Source organism: Phocoena sinus, chromosome 16 (assembly GCF_008692025.1).
Source record: "Phocoena sinus isolate mPhoSin1 chromosome 16, mPhoSin1.pri, whole genome shotgun sequence".
NCBI classification, from domain to species: domain Eukaryota; kingdom Metazoa; phylum Chordata; class Mammalia; order Artiodactyla; family Phocoenidae; genus Phocoena; species Phocoena sinus.
In genome coordinates, this window is record NC_045778.1 from 53,758,479 (window position 1) to 53,778,862 (window position 20,384).

Consider the following 20,384-nt stretch of genomic DNA (forward strand, 5'->3'; position numbering starts at 1 on the left):
GGAGAATCAATAACAATGAGGAATAGAAAAAGTCCAGTCTTTAGAGTGAGCCAGACAGACCTGGGTTGGATTCACCAGGGGATCTTCCTTCAGTAAACTGGATGATTTGACCTTTCTGAACCTTCCTCCACTTTTAAGATGAGAATAGTATCTGCTTTTAGGGTTGTGGTGATTGAAAATGATGCCTGTGAAGTACCCAGCATATAGACACTCAGTACACATTAGCTATTGCTCTAGGAAAGAGCAGGGCTGCTTTTGAAATTCCAGTGGATGGAGAGACACAATGATGGGAGTAGTGAAAAGGATAAGGTTACCTGGCATCCCTGAATCAGGGAAGAGTAGAGTAGGCCTGGGGAGGGGAGAGAGAGACAAGGCAGGAACAGAAAGAAGGAAAAAGCATCAAGGATGGGCCAATGAAGGAAGACTAGATGGGCAGGAAGGCAGCACAGCAGAGCCAAGAAACTGGCGGGAGGGCGGAAAGGAACCATGGAAAGAGCCCATCAACATAGAGCAAGTTAAACAAAGGGCCGAGCTGGGTGGTTGGGGGAGAGGAGACTGATGCCAGAAGATGCGATGGGCAGGACACACGATTGTCATAGGCAAGAAAAGGAGGACCACTGATAAGTCTCCTGGCACCATCTTAGCCATGTGGAGGGGGAGAGGCTGGTGTATTGGATTTGCACCTAAAGCAAAGGGAGTATATTTCCTCCACAGACTAGAAGGGTAGGGTGTTTGGCCCAGGAAGATGGGTAAAAGGTATAGTTTACACCTGAGATTTCTCCGGAAAGAGAAGTGGGATGTTTGGCCATTTCCACCCCTGCTCCAGCTCGGTTGTATGGTGTGGAAGTGAACCAGGGCCCCTGCTCTCAGGGGGAGCCTGGGTGTCCTCTGAATCACCTCCACACTAGAATGAAGTATCATCTGCTTCAAGCCCACAGGCTCATGCTTGCTCTGGGCTACAGTGGCCAAGGCCAAGCAACCCAGAAAAATCTGGGAGAGCATGGGGGTGGGAGAAGAAGCTGAATCAGGGACCAGCTTTGCTGACTCTGGCTTTTTTTGGCCTTCCCCAAGTAGTACCAGTGAAAGAAGGAACCATTCTGAGGTTAGATAATGAGATGACTCAGGTAGGATCCCAAACATTGTTTCAGAGAGAGTTAAGGAAAGGGAAGGCAAGGCACATCCCTAAGCTTTTGAAGTACCTTGAAGGGATCCAGTCCCCCACATCACAGATCCCATGGTGGGCCATCAGTACCGGGACTGTGGAGCATGGGGATCAAGGTGGGAAACCCTCCCATTTATGTGGGGAGTGTGGCAGCAAAATGGCCCTGCCAACCTGAAAATGCACTCGCCATCTCCCCAAGTAAGCAGAGATGTGAGGTGCCTCGCCTGCTGCCCGGCCAGCAGGCTCTGAGAGGGACTTCCATCTGGCACCAGGAGAGGGATGCAGAGGCCAACTGGCACCCTGGACAGAGCCACGTGCCAGCTGGGCCCTGGGCAGAGACTCCTGCCAACTGGCACCAAGGCAAGAGCTTCTTTGGCTGGTCCAACTCTTCTGCGTGGTCTTTGTAGTTACTCTTCCACTTTCTTTCACTGGAGAAGTCCTGACACACGCATTGGCCCCTGTGTGCTCACAGGACATCCTACTGACAGCCTTGCTGGAAAAAGGCTGACAAAGAGCTGGCTGTGTTGGGGCTCTAGACCTGTGCTAACCTGTGCTAGATCCCATGTGACTACTGAACACTTGAAATGCAGCTATTCTAAATTCAGATGTGCTGTGATCGTAAAACACACTGGATTTCCAAGACTTAGTGTGGAAAAAAAAAAGCCATAAAATCTCTCATTAATATTGTGTACATTGGTTACATATTAAAATGATAGTATTTTTGATATATTGGATTAAATGAAATATAGTATTAAAACTAATTTTGCCTCTTTCTTTCTCTGCTTTTTTTTGTAAGGTGGCTGCTGGAAAGTTGAAAGTTACATTCATGGCTTGCATTTGTGACTTGCCTCCTATTTCTGTTGGACGGCGCTGCTCTGCACTGTGGTCTCTGGCCTCATTCATCCGCGTGGGAACCCTGAAAGGTAGGCAGAGCAGGGAGCAAGAAGCCCAATCCACAAATGAGAATCTGAGCCTTATTCATTCATCCACTTCCCTGTAAGTATTTATTGAGCCCCCTGTGGGTCTGGCACTGTGAATACAGAGGAGGACAAAGCAGGTAGGATCAAGTCTCAGAAAGGAAAACTGACCTGCCTGAGAGCAGTAAGCTGGTAAGAAGTGTGTGGGCAGGGCTAGACCCTGAACAGCAGAGGCTGAATCCAGGGCCCTTCTCCCTATACTCCCATGGCGGAAGGGTGACGGATGTCAGAATCAAATCAAAAATTCAAATCCCTTCACTTTACTTTCCTGTGGCTTTCAGGTCTCTGCAGAGGAAAGAGAATGAGCTGTGAAGTCCTACACGTGCAAGGCCTACTTCTAGCTCGGCCACCTTAGAACTTCAGTTTCCTCAATTTTAAAATGGGGGTAATGATGCCAAGCAAGGGGCTGTCCTGAAGACAAAGTGAGGTAGCTGGTACAGCCTCTGGCATACTCGATAGATGTCTTTTCTTTCTCCTTTAATAGGTCCCAAAGAGGCTTCCACCAGACCTGACTCCTCTTTTAAGATTCAGGGTCAAGGTCAATGCTGTATAGTTCTTCTCTTCTAAATGTGGTTCTCTACAGTCCTTTGTTTTTCGGGTTTTTTTTTTTTTTTTGCGGTACCCGGGCCTCTCACTGCTGTGGCCTCTCCTGCCGCGGAGCACAGGCTCCGGATGCGCAGGCCCAGCGGCCATGGCTCACGGGCCCAGCCGCTCCGCGGCATGCGGGATCCTCCCGGACTGGGGCACAAACCCGTGTCCCTTGCATCGGCAGGCGGCCTCTCAACCACTGCACCATCAGGGAAGCCCTCTACAGTCCTTCTTAACATAAAAAAGATGTCAAGCTGGGCCTGTGCACTAAGTTAGTGTAGATGGGCTTCAATTAACACCTTTACAGGCATCTAAAAAGCTGTTTGCCAACTGACATGTCCTTGAATATCTAGGCTGGGTGCTGACCCCACCCCCATGCTGAGTGAGACCCTCCTCCGATGTCAACACTTCACTATCACTGCCCACTGGCTCACAGGTCTCCTTTGTCACCTTGAGCTCTTAAAGACGAGGACCATGTTCTCCTCTGTCCCACAGCCCCTGAGACAGTTTGGTGACTGCTGAATAAATGTTAAAGGTAGATGAGGGAGAAGATGGCATTTTCTAACCACTAAAACGGAGCTAGTTATCATGGCTGCTCAGAGCAGGCCAAGGTTCTAGACTCAGTCCCTTACAAACCGGTTTAGCATCACAGATAGAAACACCCCTCTCCACTGCACTGACTGGCATCTCCAGTAGGGTTGCCACAAAAAAAGCAGAAGGCTCCATTAAAGTTGAATTTCAGATGAGCAATTATTTCTTAGTACAGTATGTGATATTTGGGACGTACATATACTAAAAGATCATTCTTTGTCTGAACTTTGAATTTAACTGGGCAAACGGTTTTTAAAAATTTGTTCAATCTGGGAACCCTAACCTCCAGTTTTAGCTGGTCCTCTCAAAGATTGCAATGCTGATAGTCAGCAGAACCAGGAATGAGATGTGGGTGGGCCAGTGCCAACTGGTTACCAGTTCTCTTACTGGAAAGAAGCCCCAACACCTAATTTACGGACCTGGGGGTGGAAGTCAGGGAAGGAGAAGGACAGGAGAATTAGGATAAACAGAATTAGAATAAAACCTCACGATTATTTGTGATGTGGTAAGTAAAATGAGGTCTCCCAAAGTCGTCCACATCATAGTCCTGGAACCTGGGGATGTTACCTTACCCTTACATGGCAAAAAGAACTTTGCAGATGTGATTAGATGTGATTTCAGGTTCTTGAAATGGAAGATTATCCTGGATCGTCTGGGTGGGCCCACTGTAACCACAAGGGTCCTTACAACTGAAAGTGGGAGGAGGAGAGTCAGGGTCAGAAAAGGAAACGTGATGATGGAGGCAGAGGTCTGGGATGCAGCCCGAGAAGGTCTCAGCTGTCCTTGCTGCTTGAAGACCAAAGGGCACCACCAGCCAAGGAGTGCAGGCGCCTCCCCTACAAGCTGGAAAAGGCAAGGGAATCTGACCTCGAGAACTGTAAGATGATAAGTTTGTGTTGTTTTAAGCCACCATATTTGTGGTCACTGGTTACAGCAGCGATAAGAAAGTGACACACGGCAACTGCAAGAAGAAGTTGTCGCATCATTTTTTCCCAGAGAGAAAAATAACCACTTCAGAGATCCCTTCCTTAGCAAAAAAAATTAATGGGACTAAACATGACACCATGTGTGTTCACGTAATGCTATTTCATTTTCTCCTGACAATAACTCTGCAATAACCTGGCAGCATTGTTTCTACAGGTAGAGAGATTGGGGCTCAGAGAGGTTTTATAAACTTGCTGTAGGCGACCCAACCAGCGCGGCCGCTAAGTCAGACGGGGGTCTCCCCAGGCTGAGAGACACCCAGCAGGTGCAGTCTGGGCTAGGGTGAGGCGAGGGCTGTGCATCTCTACTTCTACTAAGGCATCTCTACTAAGACTCCCATGTCCTTCTTCCCACCACAACCACTAGGCGAACTGCGTTTGAAATACACTTGATGTGGCTTGGGTTTTTGGTTTTTTGTTTGTTTTTGCTTTTGGGAAAGAATTAAACTTTGTCTCCAATTATTCAGAGCATTAGGATTCTGCTCTGTTTCTGTTTGGGTTTGCTGTCCCCAGATGGCTCAAAGCAGAAAAAAAAAAAAAAAAAATCCCACACACTTGTGTGGTACTTTTCAGCTTATGAAGTGTCTCCACAGCCATCATTTCATTGGGGCTTCACAGCTGGCTGGGTAAAATGGGCAGATTTCCTTCTCCTTGTTTTACAGAGAGGAAAACAGGGGCTTCAGTAAGGACAAAGGGATGCTTGCTCGGGGTCACACAGCTTGAAGTGGGTTCTTCTGACACCATCTGCTCACCTAAAACCTGGGAGAAGGGGATAAAGAGGGGGCAGATGGGGAGACAGAGGAAGGAAGGGACCAGGAATTCTGGGTTAGCACAGCCAGGAGCCCTGGGAGAGGAGGGAGGAAGGGGTCACTGATTGGGGACCACCAGTTGCAGATTGGATATCTCCATTCAGTGGCTGCTGGTGTGATGGTGGGCGCCCAGTCACAATGCATTGGGGAATAGCCGATATTTCCTCTTAGCATGTGGTCTGAGGAATTCCAGGGCTCTGAGAGCAGAGAAGGAAAACCTATCTATTCAAAAGAGTCTAAGGATGGACCTAGAGTCTGTCATACAGAGTGAAGTAAGTCAGAAAGAGAAAAACAAATACCATATGCTAACACATATATGGAATCTAAGGGGGAAAAAAAAGGTCATGAAGAACCTAGGGGTAAGACGGGAATAAAGACACAGACCTACTAGAGAATGGACTTGAGGATATGGGGAGGGGGAGGGGTAAGCTGGGACAAAGCGAGAGAGTGGCATGGACATATATGCACTACCAAACGTAAAATAGATAGCTAGTGGGAAGCAGCCGCATGGCACAGGGAGATCAGCTCGGGGCTTTGTGACCACCTAGAGGGGTGGGATAGGGAGGGAGGGAGGGAGGGAGACGCAAGAGGGAAGAGATATGGGAACATGTGTATATGTATAACTGATTCACTTTGTTATAAAGCAGAAACTAACACACCATTGTAAAGCAATTATACTCCAATAAAGATGTTAAAAAAAAAAAAAAAGTCTTAGGAAGCTCACTCTGCTGGGGCCAGGAATGCTGGTCTTCCCGTGCCATTCTGCATCTGATTTTACCAAGATCTTACAGAGCAGTCAGTCCCTAAGGTGGCACCGAGGTTTGTTTCCTGTGAGCGCCACACCATCTCAGTCTCCCCCTGCCCCCTGCCCAGCTCTGCCCACTTGAGGGTAGGCTTGCAGACTGGGAGCTGATGCTTCAGGAGCTGAAGACCTGGGCTGCCTCTCTGGCCCACATCAGGGCATGCAAGGCAATGTTCTAGAAAGAGTTTGAGCTTAGGAGTCCGACGGTGTTTAGATTCTTGATCTGCCACTTAACTGAGTGACCCTGAGCAGCCCTTCTCAACCCTGATCAAGCATGATCTAAACCCAACTCAGAGGTTTATTTTGGGAATTAAATGACATAGTGTAAGTCAAGTACCTTGCACCGTTCCTGGCACACAGTAGGTGCTCAATTAATGATAGTGACTACACAAATATGTATTGTTATCAATGCTCAGTTTCACTAAGGTTCATGAAGTTGACCTTGGAAACTCATAAACCTAATTTCCAAGTGCAGCGGCACAACTTTCTACCACAGAGAAAGAAGCCAAGGCTGAGCCTGTTCCCCAGTCAGTCGTGAACTCCGCTGGGGATCTACGCACAGCTCTGAAACGGCTTGCTGCCTCCTCACTGCAGGAAGCCTTGTTTGGTGCTAAGGTTCCCTATGGGTTTTGTGATTCTTAGCCCAGGTGGGCAGTACTTCATCCTGTGACTAAAATGGAAACAACTGCTAATTCATACCCTTGAAAAAATTGGCTGCAAAGCCTGCTTTATTGATAGAGCCATCAGACACAAACTTCATCCACATTCTGTTGGAGCTGGACTTTACATCCTCTGGCTTCTCATAGCCACAGAAGTGGCCAATCAGGGCGCTCTCTTCCGCAGGGCCGTCGCGGATTTCCAGGTAGTCGTATGCACAGCTGTCGTGTCTTTCGATCTAAACGGAGAAACGGAGACGACGTGAAAGACAGCAGCTTGGCCTTAAGGTTTTCAATTTAAGAAAGGAACCTAAATATCACTCTTGAAAATCTAACCAAGAGACAAAAGGACCCAAACGTGTCCTGGGCTTTTCCAAGCTGTCTCCTACTTGTGCAAGTCGAGGATGAATCAAGCTGCAAAGAGATTAAGTCATGATAAACAGGGAAGAAAGATTCAACAAAAACGCCCTGGGATCCCATTCTAGACGACTTCTGCTTCAATTACTCCCCCACCCTCTCCAGCAGCCTTCAGCAAGGAGGCAGATGTGATTTCAAAGCCTGCAGAGGCTCGGATAACCAGATGTCCTGGCAAAATGCATCATGGACTTGAAATGGCCTCTTAGGTTCCTGTTTTCAACCAAAAAAATGGAAACGTATCTTTATAGAGCACAATGTCTAAGATCAGCAGTACTTACCTCAAAAGCTTGGAAGGTGAGCCCCACGTGAAATCCCTCCGAAACCGTAATCCTCCAAACACATTCCTTGGAAGGTCTGTAGTCATCCGGGTAGTTTGGAGATTGAATCTGACCGGCATCTTTGTTAATGTCTCCCCCACAGGTAGCTTTAGAAAAAGAGCCAGGAGGAAAGGGGGGTCCCTGGTCAGACCCTTACTAAGGAAGTACACCACTAGGTGGCTCCACTTGCCAACATTTTCATTTCCATTCAACCAAGACTGTGCCTCCAGAAAGGCATGATCTCATGTGTTTGCAACTCTGAATTTTTCTCATATAAAGAAAATAACTGTATAGAGCAGTGGTTCTCTACCTTTGCTGTGCATCAAAATCACCTGGGAGATTTTTCAAACTATGGGAGCCAGGGCCACATCCCAAGAAGTTCTGATCAATTGTGCCTGGGTGATCACCGGGGGTTTGAGATTCCCCAGTGATTCCGATACAGAGGGTGGAGGTCTCTGGTACAGAGTGATGTGTACACACGCACACACACGCTATTTCCTTTATAAAAACAAAGCTTTGGCCTCTCCAAAGTTACAATTTAAGTCCCTAAGGGGCCTTAATAACTATTTAGTGTTTTCCTTTGGGTGGAGGGCGGGCACAGGGGTAACTAGCCAGAGAAACCCAATATATGGAACAAACAGAAGCAGAATTGCCCTGGTGGCAGCTGCCTAGAGCCCAGACCTATTGGTTCCCTCAACTCAACCACCATGATGGCCTCAGAGGCCCTTCCAAGAAATGTAGCTGGAAATTCCTTGACATTGTCCAAAGCCCTCTTTTCACAAATGTAGCTCGGAGCGGTTTGGATTCTTTGCTCAGACTCACACAGCTATTCAGAGGCTGCTTTCATTTCCAAAGTGTTCTATAACCCCCAACACAACACCATCCCCGCTGGGTGGTGACAGGTAGATGGCGCCTGTCCTGAAGGGAGCCCAGCTAGCCTCTCAGCTTCCATAAGGTGGGAGAAGGGGACGGTGCTGCCCCACCCTCAGGGCTCGGGCAGCTGCCACACGTGCAAGGGTGGGAAGGGACACCAGCTGCATGTGAAGGACTGAGGCACATCAGGAACCACGCTGGCGGCTCCTCTCGTCATGAACAAACCTTCATACATCGCGAAGAAGCCCTTGCCCAGGATGTTGCTGCTGCTTCGGAATTCCACCCAGAGCCGGCTGTCTGTGGAGATGAGCGGCTCCGGGACTTTGTCGCCACAAAACCTACCTGGGAAGCGGAAAAGAACGGTCAGGCTGCTGGCAGACAGGACGGAGGGACTCAGTGCAGGCAGAGAGAGAGCAGTGTTGCTTCAAATGCGGTTCAAGGTGAGCAGTCCTCATTGGGCAACTCATCCTGTAGCACATACAGGATTAAAAGCTGGGATGGAAACAGTCACAGGCCTGTATGCCTCCTTCAGGAGAGTCTCAGACGCCAATCAACCAAATACCCTGAGTGTGGCCCAGGCACCCCCTCCCCTACCAGTGGGTCTTGTTGAGGTGCTGAGGGGGATGAGGACGTCCCAGCAAGGCCAGTGGTGGGATGGTGGTCTGAGCGAGTGATGAGTGTCCTCCCTGGTATTTCTATTACATATACACCCTTCTATGTGGGGGGCATGCCTTATGCCTTCCTCGTCTCGGGGAAGGGTTGCCAGAGGACACATATGACAAAATCAGTTCTTGGCTTTTGAATTCCACAAGTCTGGCCACAATACCAAAGATTTGGGAAAATACACAGTGAATAAGAGCATATTTCCCCTGCCTTGTAGTCTTAGAAAGATTCCTAGGATGGAGGAGCAATCCTCTCCTAGAGGGAGAGAGGATTGGAGAGGGCACCATGGAACCTCTGAAAGGACCCTGTGCCCTGGGTGGAGAAGGTTGATAGAGACCCCAAGGAGGTTTAAGGAGCTGGGAGAAGCAGAGAGCTGTGCCCCCAGGGCAGTCCCTGGCACAGCCTGGAGGGGCAACAAGACCCTGGATTCCCCATGTCCCATCTGGGGTCAGAACAGGAGTGTCTGTGTGTTTTCGTAAGACATTAGGCCAGGAGACTGGCATGCAGAGTTCTTCAGGGAAAGCAGGACACGATGGCAGCAACAGGACTCCTGGGAGGGGATGGAAACGACTTTCCCATAGCCCAGAGGGCCTGGGGAGCCATAGCACGTCTCCCATAGAACGTCTTCTAGGGAGATGTGGACTTGGTACCAATCTGAACTGGCCTAGGGCTGAGCCAAGGAGGAGGCACCACAGCCACTTAGGTGGACAGAGGACTGGAGACAAGAGGGGGATGAGGACATCCCAGCAATGCCAGTTGGGATGGCAATGTGCCAGACACCATGCCCTGGCACAAAGTGTGCCCCCCACTGGCACCCTGCGGGAAAAAACACAAATTGACTGTAATTAGGTTCCCACTACCTGATGGAAAGGGGCTCATAATTGCTACTGAACTTGTGGTAGTGAACATACAAATAAATGTGTATTTCTTAAACACGTGAGTACATTGTGTGAAATTTGGACCCTTTATGGAGGAAAAGGGGGAAGGCCAGGCCTTCCCAGGGCATGGTCATCCTTGGCCATATAATTTCCAATGCCACATAAGGATGGCAGCCAGGGCAAGAACGGGGGTGGGGTGGGAGATGGACTGAGTCATACTCCATCAGCTCACAACACAGACCAGCCAAGGTCTCTCGGAACGGAAAGCGTCCGTGGCTCCACCAAGCGCTGACTGTGTGAGTCACTCAAGAATCCATTCAACACGGGGGTTGGGGGAGTGACGGTTAATGGGTATGGGCTTTCTCTGGGGGATGACGAGGACGCTCTCAGACTGTGGTGGCTGTACAGCTCTGTGAGCACACTGAAACCACTGACTTACATGCGCTAATGATGAGATGTATTATGGTGCATGAATTTTATCTCCAAAAAATGTTTTCAGGTCCATTTGACAGATGTTTAGTGGGTATCCTCTTACGGCCAGCACTGTGTTAGCCACTGGATCGACCGCTTGAAGCTGTAACGCTGCTCCCCTGCTCTGCCCTTCTGAGAACTGGGACGGGGGGATGAGACTGGGGGAGTAATAAATGCCACTACAGACACTTCCTAGGGGCCAACTGTGGTCGACATTCTTTGGGGAGACACAGGGGTAGAGGTTGCTAATCTTCCATTTCCTTCTGATTCTGGCTGCCTGTAGCCTTCCGGATTTGGGGAGCTTAATATTAAGGGAGATGAGCTAAAACTGCTGTTGAGAATTGGGCAAGGAAAAATCCATCAGAAGTCTATACACTTCCAATAACGGTTCCTCGGGCATGGCCAATTAGTATCAATTAGTTCTTGGAAGACAGCATGTAAGCCTGGGGAAGTATTGCTCACGAGTGAGAAGATGGAGCCGCTGAACAGCAGTGAGGCAATGCCGGTTCACAAAAGGAACTCTCTTAGCCAAACCGAGTTTCAAGTCCAAATTTCTCCTTTTAAAACCCCAGCTGTCACAGCCGCTGGGGAAGTTTTCAAAAGAGAGAGGGACTTCCACCACCTTGCTGCCTAAGAAACCACGCACCCCAGGGCCACAGGACCACCCACCTCTGCTCCGTACCCCGGAAGAGACAGGAATTACTGGCTCAGGTGTGTTTTACTGCCTTGGCAGAGCTAGACTTGGTAGAATAAATTACAAATTATGTCTAAGCAACGTCTCCCCAGATCACCTTGTAATTCTTAAGTAGAACTGTCTACATTGTCCCTGGACTGATGTCTCCAGATTCTCACCTTCACTGTAATGGTTCTGACAAAAGCTCCCTTTGGAATTGAAGCAGACTATGCCAGACGCTGTCCTACACACTTTACATGGATTTCCTATTTGCCTCCCTACTACCTTCTGAAATAGGTGCTATTATTAATCTCATTTCTGAAAAAACTGAGCTTTGGAGAATCTGAGCTGAGTTACACTCAGTGTGAGTTACACTCAGGATTGTAAGTGGCAGCAGGATTTGAACCTTGGCAGCCTGAGATCTTGACCTTCATCATCAGTCTCACGCTCTTCATCATCATCACCATCACCGCCACCACCATCCAAAGGAACTCCTCTGTTTGAGGTGCAGTTCTGAACACTGCGCCTTTTTTGGATCAGCAGACATCAAATCTGCTGTCTGGAATATAATCACTATTCCCATTTCCCAATTTGGAAACAGACACATAGGAATGAAGATCAAAGACTCAAAACCATAAAGCAAACTTGTGTCAATACCAGGCTGGCCAGTTTGATTCATGCCATCGGTTCTGCTCACTTGGGGGGCCGCCCCTGCCCAGAGAGCCCTTAGTAGAGGAGCCACGCGACACTGATTGGCCAGCCTGGCCTTTCTGAACTTCCCTCCCCACTTCAGGGAAGGCGGAAGAAAAGCTTTTGTGTGCGTTGTGGTGGGACAGAATGCCCGAGGACCGTTCTGCCTACAAGAGTGCATTGTTAGAGTAATTCCTCTAGCAGAAATAAGGGAGGGGAATCCAATTAACAGGCCAGTGTTTCAGATTACTGGATGCGTTCTGTATGCAGCCACCTTCCTCCCCTCTTTAGGTGCAATCTCCTCAGTGACCCCCGAAACTGAAAAAAACAATCTGCTATCTTTAAGCAGCCGTGAAATGTTCTCAATCTACTTACATTTCCCTTTAATCACTATGTGAAAAGCTGGGCCCCAAACACCCTTCTCCCAAGGAGACTAGCAGGCTGGAGAGAAAATGGACTAGAGAAAAGGTGTCAGATTCCTAAACTGAAATCCGGTTCCTGCCTTTGGAGGAGGAGTTTAATAAGGATATCAAGAAGAGGAAATGCAGATGAGGACACTACAAGTGGACTCCATGGGGAGTCATAAAGGGTTCATTCATAAAAAGTTATGCGTCCATTATGCCTGGATTTTCACACACTGCCCTGGGAAAATATGCGATGCACAGTTTTTCAGAGCAAGATGCATACTTTCACAATCCGCCCTAATCCGCTCTCTCTCCTGCCAAAGGGGCATTGATCTGCCTCCTCCCGGCAGATTTCATGGCACTGACCCCTCCCAGGGACCAGCTCGGCCCACACAATGCACTTGTTCCAAACACAAAAGTTCACTAACAACTGCATTTGGAAACATCAGAGCAGGCCAAATAGTTGGCAAAGGAGAACTCCTGCAATTGAAGAATGACGGTTACAGGCGCTGGGCCATGCCTTGGCTACAGCACACTCGGCGCGCGCGCACGCACACACACTCTCTCTCTCACATCCACACACTCTCACGTACATATACACACACTCACTGCAAAAGTGTGTAAAATATAAGCAAAACAAAAAAAAAACCCAAACAAAAAACCATCATTGATAATGACGAACAGCAAAAGCTCCATCTAATCAATGAACGTGTAATCAGAGTTCCCAGGATCTGTAGTGAGAAAATTCTTGTTTCAGGTTCAAGGAACAGCTGGAAATCCCTCTGCCTGTGCCCATTTTCAGGAGCGTGCCTTGGCCCTCTCCATGGAACTTTAGGAACAGAGAGCTTCCCCCTCCTGAGCTTTTTAAAGTCTATCACATTCCCTGGGGGGTATAGGGTTGCCAGATTTAGCAAACAAAAATACAGGAAGCCCAGTTAAATTTGAATTTCAGATAAACAACGAATCATGGCAGTCCTATGGGGAGCCCCTTCTAGATTCCGCAGTCCCCTTGCCCCATCAGCTGGACACCTAAGTTCTGACCTGATCTCAGCCACCAGCAGGCTGTGTGGCCTTAGCGAGTTGGTTTGCACTTGGAGAGTGTAGTTTTCTCATGAAGGTATGGGATTAAGTGACTCTAAGGTCCCCGAGATTCCATGTTATCATGAAACTCCTCCCAAACAGTTTCTTTTATTAATTATAAAATAATATCTGAATGCATTCTTGTAAAAGAGCCAAATAATCCAGAAGTATACAAACCAAACCATGAGGTTGCCCCCCACCCTGTGCTTCCTTTCTCAGAGTGCAAGGGCGCTCATCAAAACTTCTTTACAAATTCCTATCTATTTGTACCTTTAGGAATTTAAACTCATGGCCCTCTGGACTGAGTGGGCTTGTGTGCCTTTCCCAGTGGTAGCTGATCTGGCTGAGACCCTTTGTCCATACAGAAGCTTAGTACCTGCCAGGCCCCGCTGGGTCCAGCCAGACCCTCTGTCCCTGTCTCTTCCGATCTACCCCAGAATCTGAAACGAAGCTGGGCTCAGTCTGGCAGTGAAACTCCCCACCTTAGCTCTCTCCCTTCTCTCCGGCCTCCATCTTTGGTCAGTTGTCCTAATAGCAGCTCACACTCAGGCCGGTCATTCGAAGCATAGCAAGTATGGCTTTTCTGCCTACGTGAAGACATGCCAGGGACGAAGTCTGCACTGCGAACTTACGCTGGTCCAACTCAGAAGCCCACCCCAAATAGCACTCTAAAAATTAAAATGAGGACAACCCACTCTCAGCGGACACCCTCCCAGCTGGCCCCTTGCGACTCTGCTTCTCATTCTGGCTCCACCATGGTGGACATTTCTGGGCCAAACGAGTCCCCATGTCCGTCGTCCTAACACTGATGCCACTGGTCCTCTATATGACGGTAATCTTCCCTGGTCACCCTGAGAGATCTGTCTCTGGTGACCAACCCTGAGTGAACTGACTTTTCTCTTTATGCCACCTGCCTACCTTCTCTCACTCAAAGGTCCACCTGCCTTTTCATGGATGAGTTCAAGCACTGTTCACCTCCCCCAAAGAATACATGCTCATCATAGAGAAATTAGAAAATATAGCTAAACCAAGAACAACAACAACAGAATAAATTTTTAAAAATACTCCATCATCCTGAAATAACCACTGTGTGTTATTTATTTATATGTCTTGTTTTACTTAATATTTATATTGTAGACCACAAAATGGTTTCTCCCAGTCAAATCCAGCCTGCACAATGTTTTCAGTAATTTTGTTTTGGGTAATTTGAGTCGGGATATTTACTGATCAGTTTGCCACACTCCCTGTCACTTCTTACTTTATTATACCAGCCCCATCTCACTCATTTACACCTTATACCCGAAGGCATCTGGTTTTGCAACGCCTGCATCGATATACAAGTGTATTTTTGTTAAAACGGAATCCTACATGTTGCATATCCTATTTTGCAACACCTTTTGTGTAGCAATGTACAATGAACACCTTTCTGTATCAATAAATAGCTCCCTCCAACTTTATTTTTAATGGTTGGATAGTTTTTCATTGAAAAGATGTATTATAATTTATTCATCTACACCCTACTGTTGAATATTTAAATTGTTTTCAATGTGTCCTGCTTCACTGAACATCCCTGTAGCGAGAGCTTTGCACACTTCCTTAATTAGTTCCCTAGGATAAATTCTAAGAAGTGGAACGGCTGGGCCAAAGAGTATTCGCAGTTTTAAAAGCTTTTAACATGTGCGGCCAAATGGAGTGTTCAGAGTTTTACAATGACACCGACCCGTGAGAGCTTCCTGTGACTGGCGGGATGGACCCTTCCAGATATTAACAGCATCGCAGACAGCATCTGAGCACTCCTCTCTTAAGGCTTTCTGAAGTCAACTCACCCAACAGGGGGGCTTTTCTCCAATAACCATCCCGGACCTCCACGTAGTCGTACCAGCACAGGCGGCTTTTAAACAAATCCATGGATGTGAAGTTTAAGACGATCTGCAAAGAGTTACCGTAAAGTGAGTTTTGGCAGCCAAGCCTGAGGAGTTTTGAAGATACGTCTGGCATAGCGGTGTTCTCACGTTACCCTTTAGCATACACAGCTCTCAGACCACAGTAGGAGTGTCCTCTCGAAAGCACATTCACAGGAAACCTCATGACATTCAATAATAAACCTTAAACAGGATGGGGAATAAACAGAGGAGATGGGTTCTTTGGTTCTGTCTGGGGAATAACTTGGGCTTTTGAAGTCACTTGGTGGTTTATAGAAAGCAAGATGCATTAAAAAAGACTGGTCGGGATGCGCTGAGACTGGGGATTTGGAAGGAGGTAAGAGGTCAATGGAGTTTAGAGATACGAAAAGATCTTAAAACATCATCAATCATTCCAAAGGGTTTGGGGTGAACCCGAGTGCATCCGAGCACCTCTGTGATCAGTGTTCCCCTGGCCATGACCTCACTCTTCTGAGGTGTGGTGTGTCTAACAGCCTTCCTACAGTTAGTCCGTTCATTCATTTATTCATTCATTCCACCATTGTTAGTTGACCTACTGTGTGCCAGTCTGTGTTGGCCAGTCAAGACAGAAAGATCGGTAAGACAGAGTACTTGCCTTTAAGGATCTCAGAGAATGAGGGAAGGGCAGATGTGCCAAGCCAATTAGGACACTATGGAATAAATGCTGAGAAGAAAGGGATGGACAGAAAGGCATTCTGGAGCCCCAAGGAAGGAGAACTAGATTCTGCCCAGGAAAATCTGGAGAAGGCTTCTCGGAGGAGGTGGCATTTAACCTAAGGAGAATAGGGGTCCAGGGGCCAGAGAAGGAGGGCCAGACAGAATTTTTGATGCAAGGGACTGACACGAGCAGAGCAAGGAGATGTCTGGGGAGCCGCGCCGTGTATCCAGCAGGGTCATCGTGCGCGTGTCTGGGACGAGGGGGCAGAAGAGGTGAGGAGGAGTGAAGGCTGGGGAGGGGGGTTCCGAGGGACTGGGAAGGAAGGTTTCCAGTCCCTCTGGACACACTTGAGGCCATTCAGTGGTGCCCCTGCCCACAAGCAGCGGAGGGGGAGGGGGGGCCCTACAGACTTGCACCCCTTCCAACTCAGACGGCCCAGACCGAGGTCAGGTTTGCCCTCTCCCTTCACCCCCTTCAAGCGCCGCCATGCAACGTGCCCGGGATTGTCTGGCTGCAGCTCCCAAGTGGGCTCCCTGCCCGTCCTCGGCGTGCAAGGTGCGTGTACCTTGCCCGCCATCTCTCAGCCCTTTCGCTCTCCAGAGTCCCCTGAAGCGCCCTGCCCCAGCTCCTGCACCTCTGACCCTATCTACGGCTTTTCCCACTCGGGGGTGGGGGGGGGGGGCGCGGGAACCTTGCTATCGGGCAGTTCATCTTTTTCTAGTGTCTTCACTCTCCTCCCTCCGCTGGCCACTTTCTTTTCTATTCTTACAGCCCCGGGTCCCACTGTCTCTAAGTAAACCCCTTAGGCTGGAGGGCTGCGGGTCAAAGTTTGCAGTGCCCTCCCGGCCACATCGAAAGGACTTAGTTCTTTGTCCTTGTTCTCTGGCCCCTCTGCTTTGAACCTCTCCTCTCTGGTTTCCACCACACTCTGTCCACTGTTCTCTCCCCTTGGCTGGCTCCTGTCCTCCCCGCTCCCCATTAACTGTAAGGACACCTCAAAAGAAAGCACTGTCCTCCCAGCTTCCCTGTCTGTAGGTGACACCCTCGTCCCCATCACTGAGGTGCTGTACCTTGGGGTTAGCTCTCCTTGTCCTCTATTGTTTATCCCAGGGCTGATGGACTTTCTTCCTTTGAGATGTCTGAGTTCCTGCTCCAGGTCAGTCTCGCTGCCCCTTCAACAGCCTTGCCTGCGTTGTTCCTGCTGAGATGATTCCAGAACCCCTCCCTGCTGTGCCCCCATCCATTCTGCACACTAGGTCTCCTGGATCAATCTTGCACTTACAGCTCATGTTTACCGGATCCCTCCTGTGCTCAGAAAACTTCAGCAGCTCCCTATGCCCCCATCTCATAAATTAAGCTCTGATTACTTTCCAGAGCCTCCAGCACCCATCCCATGTGACCTTATTTCCGGTGCACCCTGATATATCCATGCTAATGAGACCCTCCCATGCCTGGATAGGGGGCCCCTCCCTCCCCCTTGAGTCCTTCCCTGATTTCCCAGATGGACATGATCTGTCCCTCTTTGGAACTCCTCCCTCCCTATCTTAGAGTGACTCTAGAGCAGGCATTTTAGAGGCAGGCAGATCTAGATTTCCTCCCAGCTCTACCCTTCCTGGCTCTGGACTCTTGGGAAAATACTTGTCCTCTTGGGCCTTTAGCTTCCTTGTCTGGAAAGAAACATGCACACCATTGGGCTGTTGAGGGGACTGCACGAGAAACTGTACCTGGCGTGTGTAGTGCTACGCCTGGCACATAACAGACACTTGATGAATGGCGATTTAAAACATCAAGTCACACTGAACGTACACTTCATGCACCATGAACTGGACACACAAAGTGCTCTTCACACAGGCTGCCCATCTTGAGTGTGTCCACCAGCTCCCTTGTTCAGGTCTCAGGACAAGGAGCACCGTCTTCCACAAAGCCCTGTGATCTCCTAGGGGATGAAGTCAGTACCAGAAAATAACTGGCCAGCTTACCTGCTGTGTTGTAGTGTGTGTGTGTGTGTGTGTGTGTGTGTGTGTGTGATGTCACTTTTCTTTCAACCTGCTTGTGGATTAGAATCACCTCAGAAGTTAAAAAGATACCAGTGCCAAGCAAATGCCCCCCCTTCAATTAAATGAGACTCCCTAGGGGTGAAGGGAGGACCCCAACTAAACTCTAAGTCTCTTGAAGACAGGGGTTGTACTTAGATTACTTTCGTCTCTCCTACGGTGCTAGAATTCGGGTGGAAGGGCTCGGTAACCCTTGCTACCTGGTTGCAATATAATTCTTTAGCCTTTGCTTTTTAAAATTTCAGAAAGGAAATGTTATTACAACTTCTTTGGTAACACGTTCAGGATCTGAATGAACGGATAATTATTCAGGCTCATTATTTAAGTATGTTAGTGAACCATAAAGACCATAGGGGAAGAGGTGATGAACAAGAGGTGAAACTCAAATCAGTCAAGTTTGCTGATGACCAGCAGCTCTGGGGAAGGCTGCGTGGGTGAAGCAGAAGTTGAAATAATTGGTGCTGGAATGTCAATGATATATTCTCCCTGCCCCCAGTCAGCAATAATGATTAAGGCTTGGTGAATCTCATGCAGTTCAAACAGATCACAGAGCCCCTGCTATTCAGGGCAATTCAACAATTTAGGGATCGCCAGATCCCTTCCTCCCCCTCCTCCTTCTTCCCTCCCATGGATGCCTCCTGCAGGCACAGGGACCTCATCTGCCCAAGGCAGACGGGTCTGAAGTTTCTCAGGCTCACGATGACAACCACACGGTCATAAATGCTTAGAGCCAGAGGAAGGATGTGTGCGTGTGGCTGTCGTGTGTGTGCGTGTGTGTGTGTATGTATGCATGTGAGTCTGTGTGCATGAATGCATGTTCAAGTGTCTATCAGCCTGTCCCCTTTGTGGAATAATTTAGGATGATAGTTAAGCATTCAGGCTCTCAGAGTCAAATTGCCTGGGGTCAAATCCCAATACAACAAACTGAGTAGCCTTAAGCGAGTCCATTTCCTTAACTGCAAAGTGATGTGGTAATAGCGCCAATCACATGAAGCTGTTGTGAGGATTAAATGAGAGACTCCGCACGATATGCTGAGAATAGCGCCCAGCCTGCAGAAAATGCTCACAGTGGTCTAAGCCACTGTTTCTCTCTAGTTATCACAGTATATTTAACTCAACATTTAAGTGGACACTTTTTTTATAGTGATGAATTAGGAATATCTGAAGATTGGCTACAGGCACCTGAAAATCCAACACCTCCCACTGCACGCCCATTCAGCCGCTCATCCATCTACACATCCATTCAACAAATAATACTTATTGTATGACTCTGTGCCACGGGTTGTGTTGGGTGCTGAGGTGAACCATGTCTGCACTCAGTGAGCTTAGGGTCTAGAAAGGGGACGGCCAAATAGCCAGCAGTCATGATCCTGTGAGACAAGCCACGACAGGTATGACTGCAGGGAGACAGACCCGAGGGGCAGAGATGCAAAGGTAGCTGCATCTAGGTTGAGACAACACGAAGAACCCTTGGGTTTGTAGTGAAGTGTAGGGAAAAATACAAGCTTCGAGGCGCAGAAGCCCCAGTTCCCAGTTCTATATCTTCCTCTGAATGTGGGCAATTTAAAAAATGTCTGGGCCCCGGATTCCTTGTTCAAATAACGGATATAAGGAGATGAACCCTGCAGAAAGGTTAAGAATATACCACCCCTGGACCAGGGCAAAAGAGACCCCTGAGCTGGGCTCAAGTTTAGAGGGTCATGGAATCTTCAGAACCAAAGGAATTGCCTATACAGAGTTTTCCCAGCTCCTAGACTGCACCTCAGGAGCCCAGGACCTTGGAATTCCCTGCCCAAATAGCCCTGAGGTCACTTCCAGGTGTACAAGGACCTCTGCCCTGGATCCATCCTCCCGAGGGTGGACAGCACACCTGGCCAGTCCACCTCCACTGGAGAGGGAGTCAAGAAACAGCTGTTTGCAAGGTAGGAGCGGAGGGTGCTTGGGATTGTGGGCTGCGGGTTGCCCTGGGTGCTCCTAGATGGAGCTGGGGCAGGGAAGAGGAAGAGGGGCCAGCCGTGGTTGGGGGCTAGCTCTCCCTGTAGTGCCATCTTCCAGAACAGCGCTCCGAGGTGTCAAGAAATTCTAAATTGGATCCTCGCCTTCCAGGGCATCCTGATGGTGTATTTATCAAGGGAGGAGGGTGGCACCTACTTTGTTTTACATACTGTGAGCTTGATTTATAACCCCTGTAGACATTTAGTACATACGCCTCCATTTGTATGGGGGAGGCTGGTGGGAAAGTCCAGAAATCATGAACGTTAAGCAAACTCGCCCGGTGACTGGCACATAGTAGGTGCTCATAACGTAACAGCTATTATTATTACTATTAATAAAAATACTAGTTCCTCATGCCTCACCCAACTCGAAGAATGCGCTGTCATTTCCTGAGGTGGTTTCATACCTACCTTTTCCCCTGGAGTGACCGATATCCTCCAGACACAGTGGGAATAAGAAGGGTAGCCATTCGGGAAACCGGGTGCGGAAAAGTTTCCCGTCGTGTCCTGCAGGGTCTCCCCACATGCTGCACAAGCAAAACAACACGTGTGATCCAGGCATGTGCACACACTCCCCGCCCACGCAGCCCCCTGGACAGGGCTGCTGAGCAAATTCACCCCTTTACCAGCCAAAGCTCTCAGAACGCCTTGGCAAAAAGCATGTCAGGCAGATTGACATTTTTCTGGCAAAATGTCAATAA

The 20,384-nt window shown here is 48.7% G+C and overlaps 1 protein-coding gene across 1 annotated transcript in view; it reads right to left on the reverse strand.

Moving 5' to 3' along the window:
• The window catches only part of TLL2 (tolloid like 2), a 128,613-nt gene that overhangs the window by 13,837 nt on the left and 94,392 nt on the right, over positions 1 to 20,384 (reverse strand). Inside the window, exons 9-13 of the mRNA XM_032608470.1 lie at positions 20,095 to 20,210; positions 14,861 to 14,963; positions 8,401 to 8,517; positions 7,264 to 7,409; positions 6,612 to 6,807 (exon numbers count right to left, since the gene is read on the reverse strand). Of these exons, the coding sequence (XP_032464361.1) occupies positions 6,612 to 6,807; positions 7,264 to 7,409; positions 8,401 to 8,517; positions 14,861 to 14,963; positions 20,095 to 20,210 (678 nt within the window). The remainder of the gene's footprint in view (positions 1 to 6,611; positions 6,808 to 7,263; positions 7,410 to 8,400; positions 8,518 to 14,860; positions 14,964 to 20,094; positions 20,211 to 20,384) is intronic.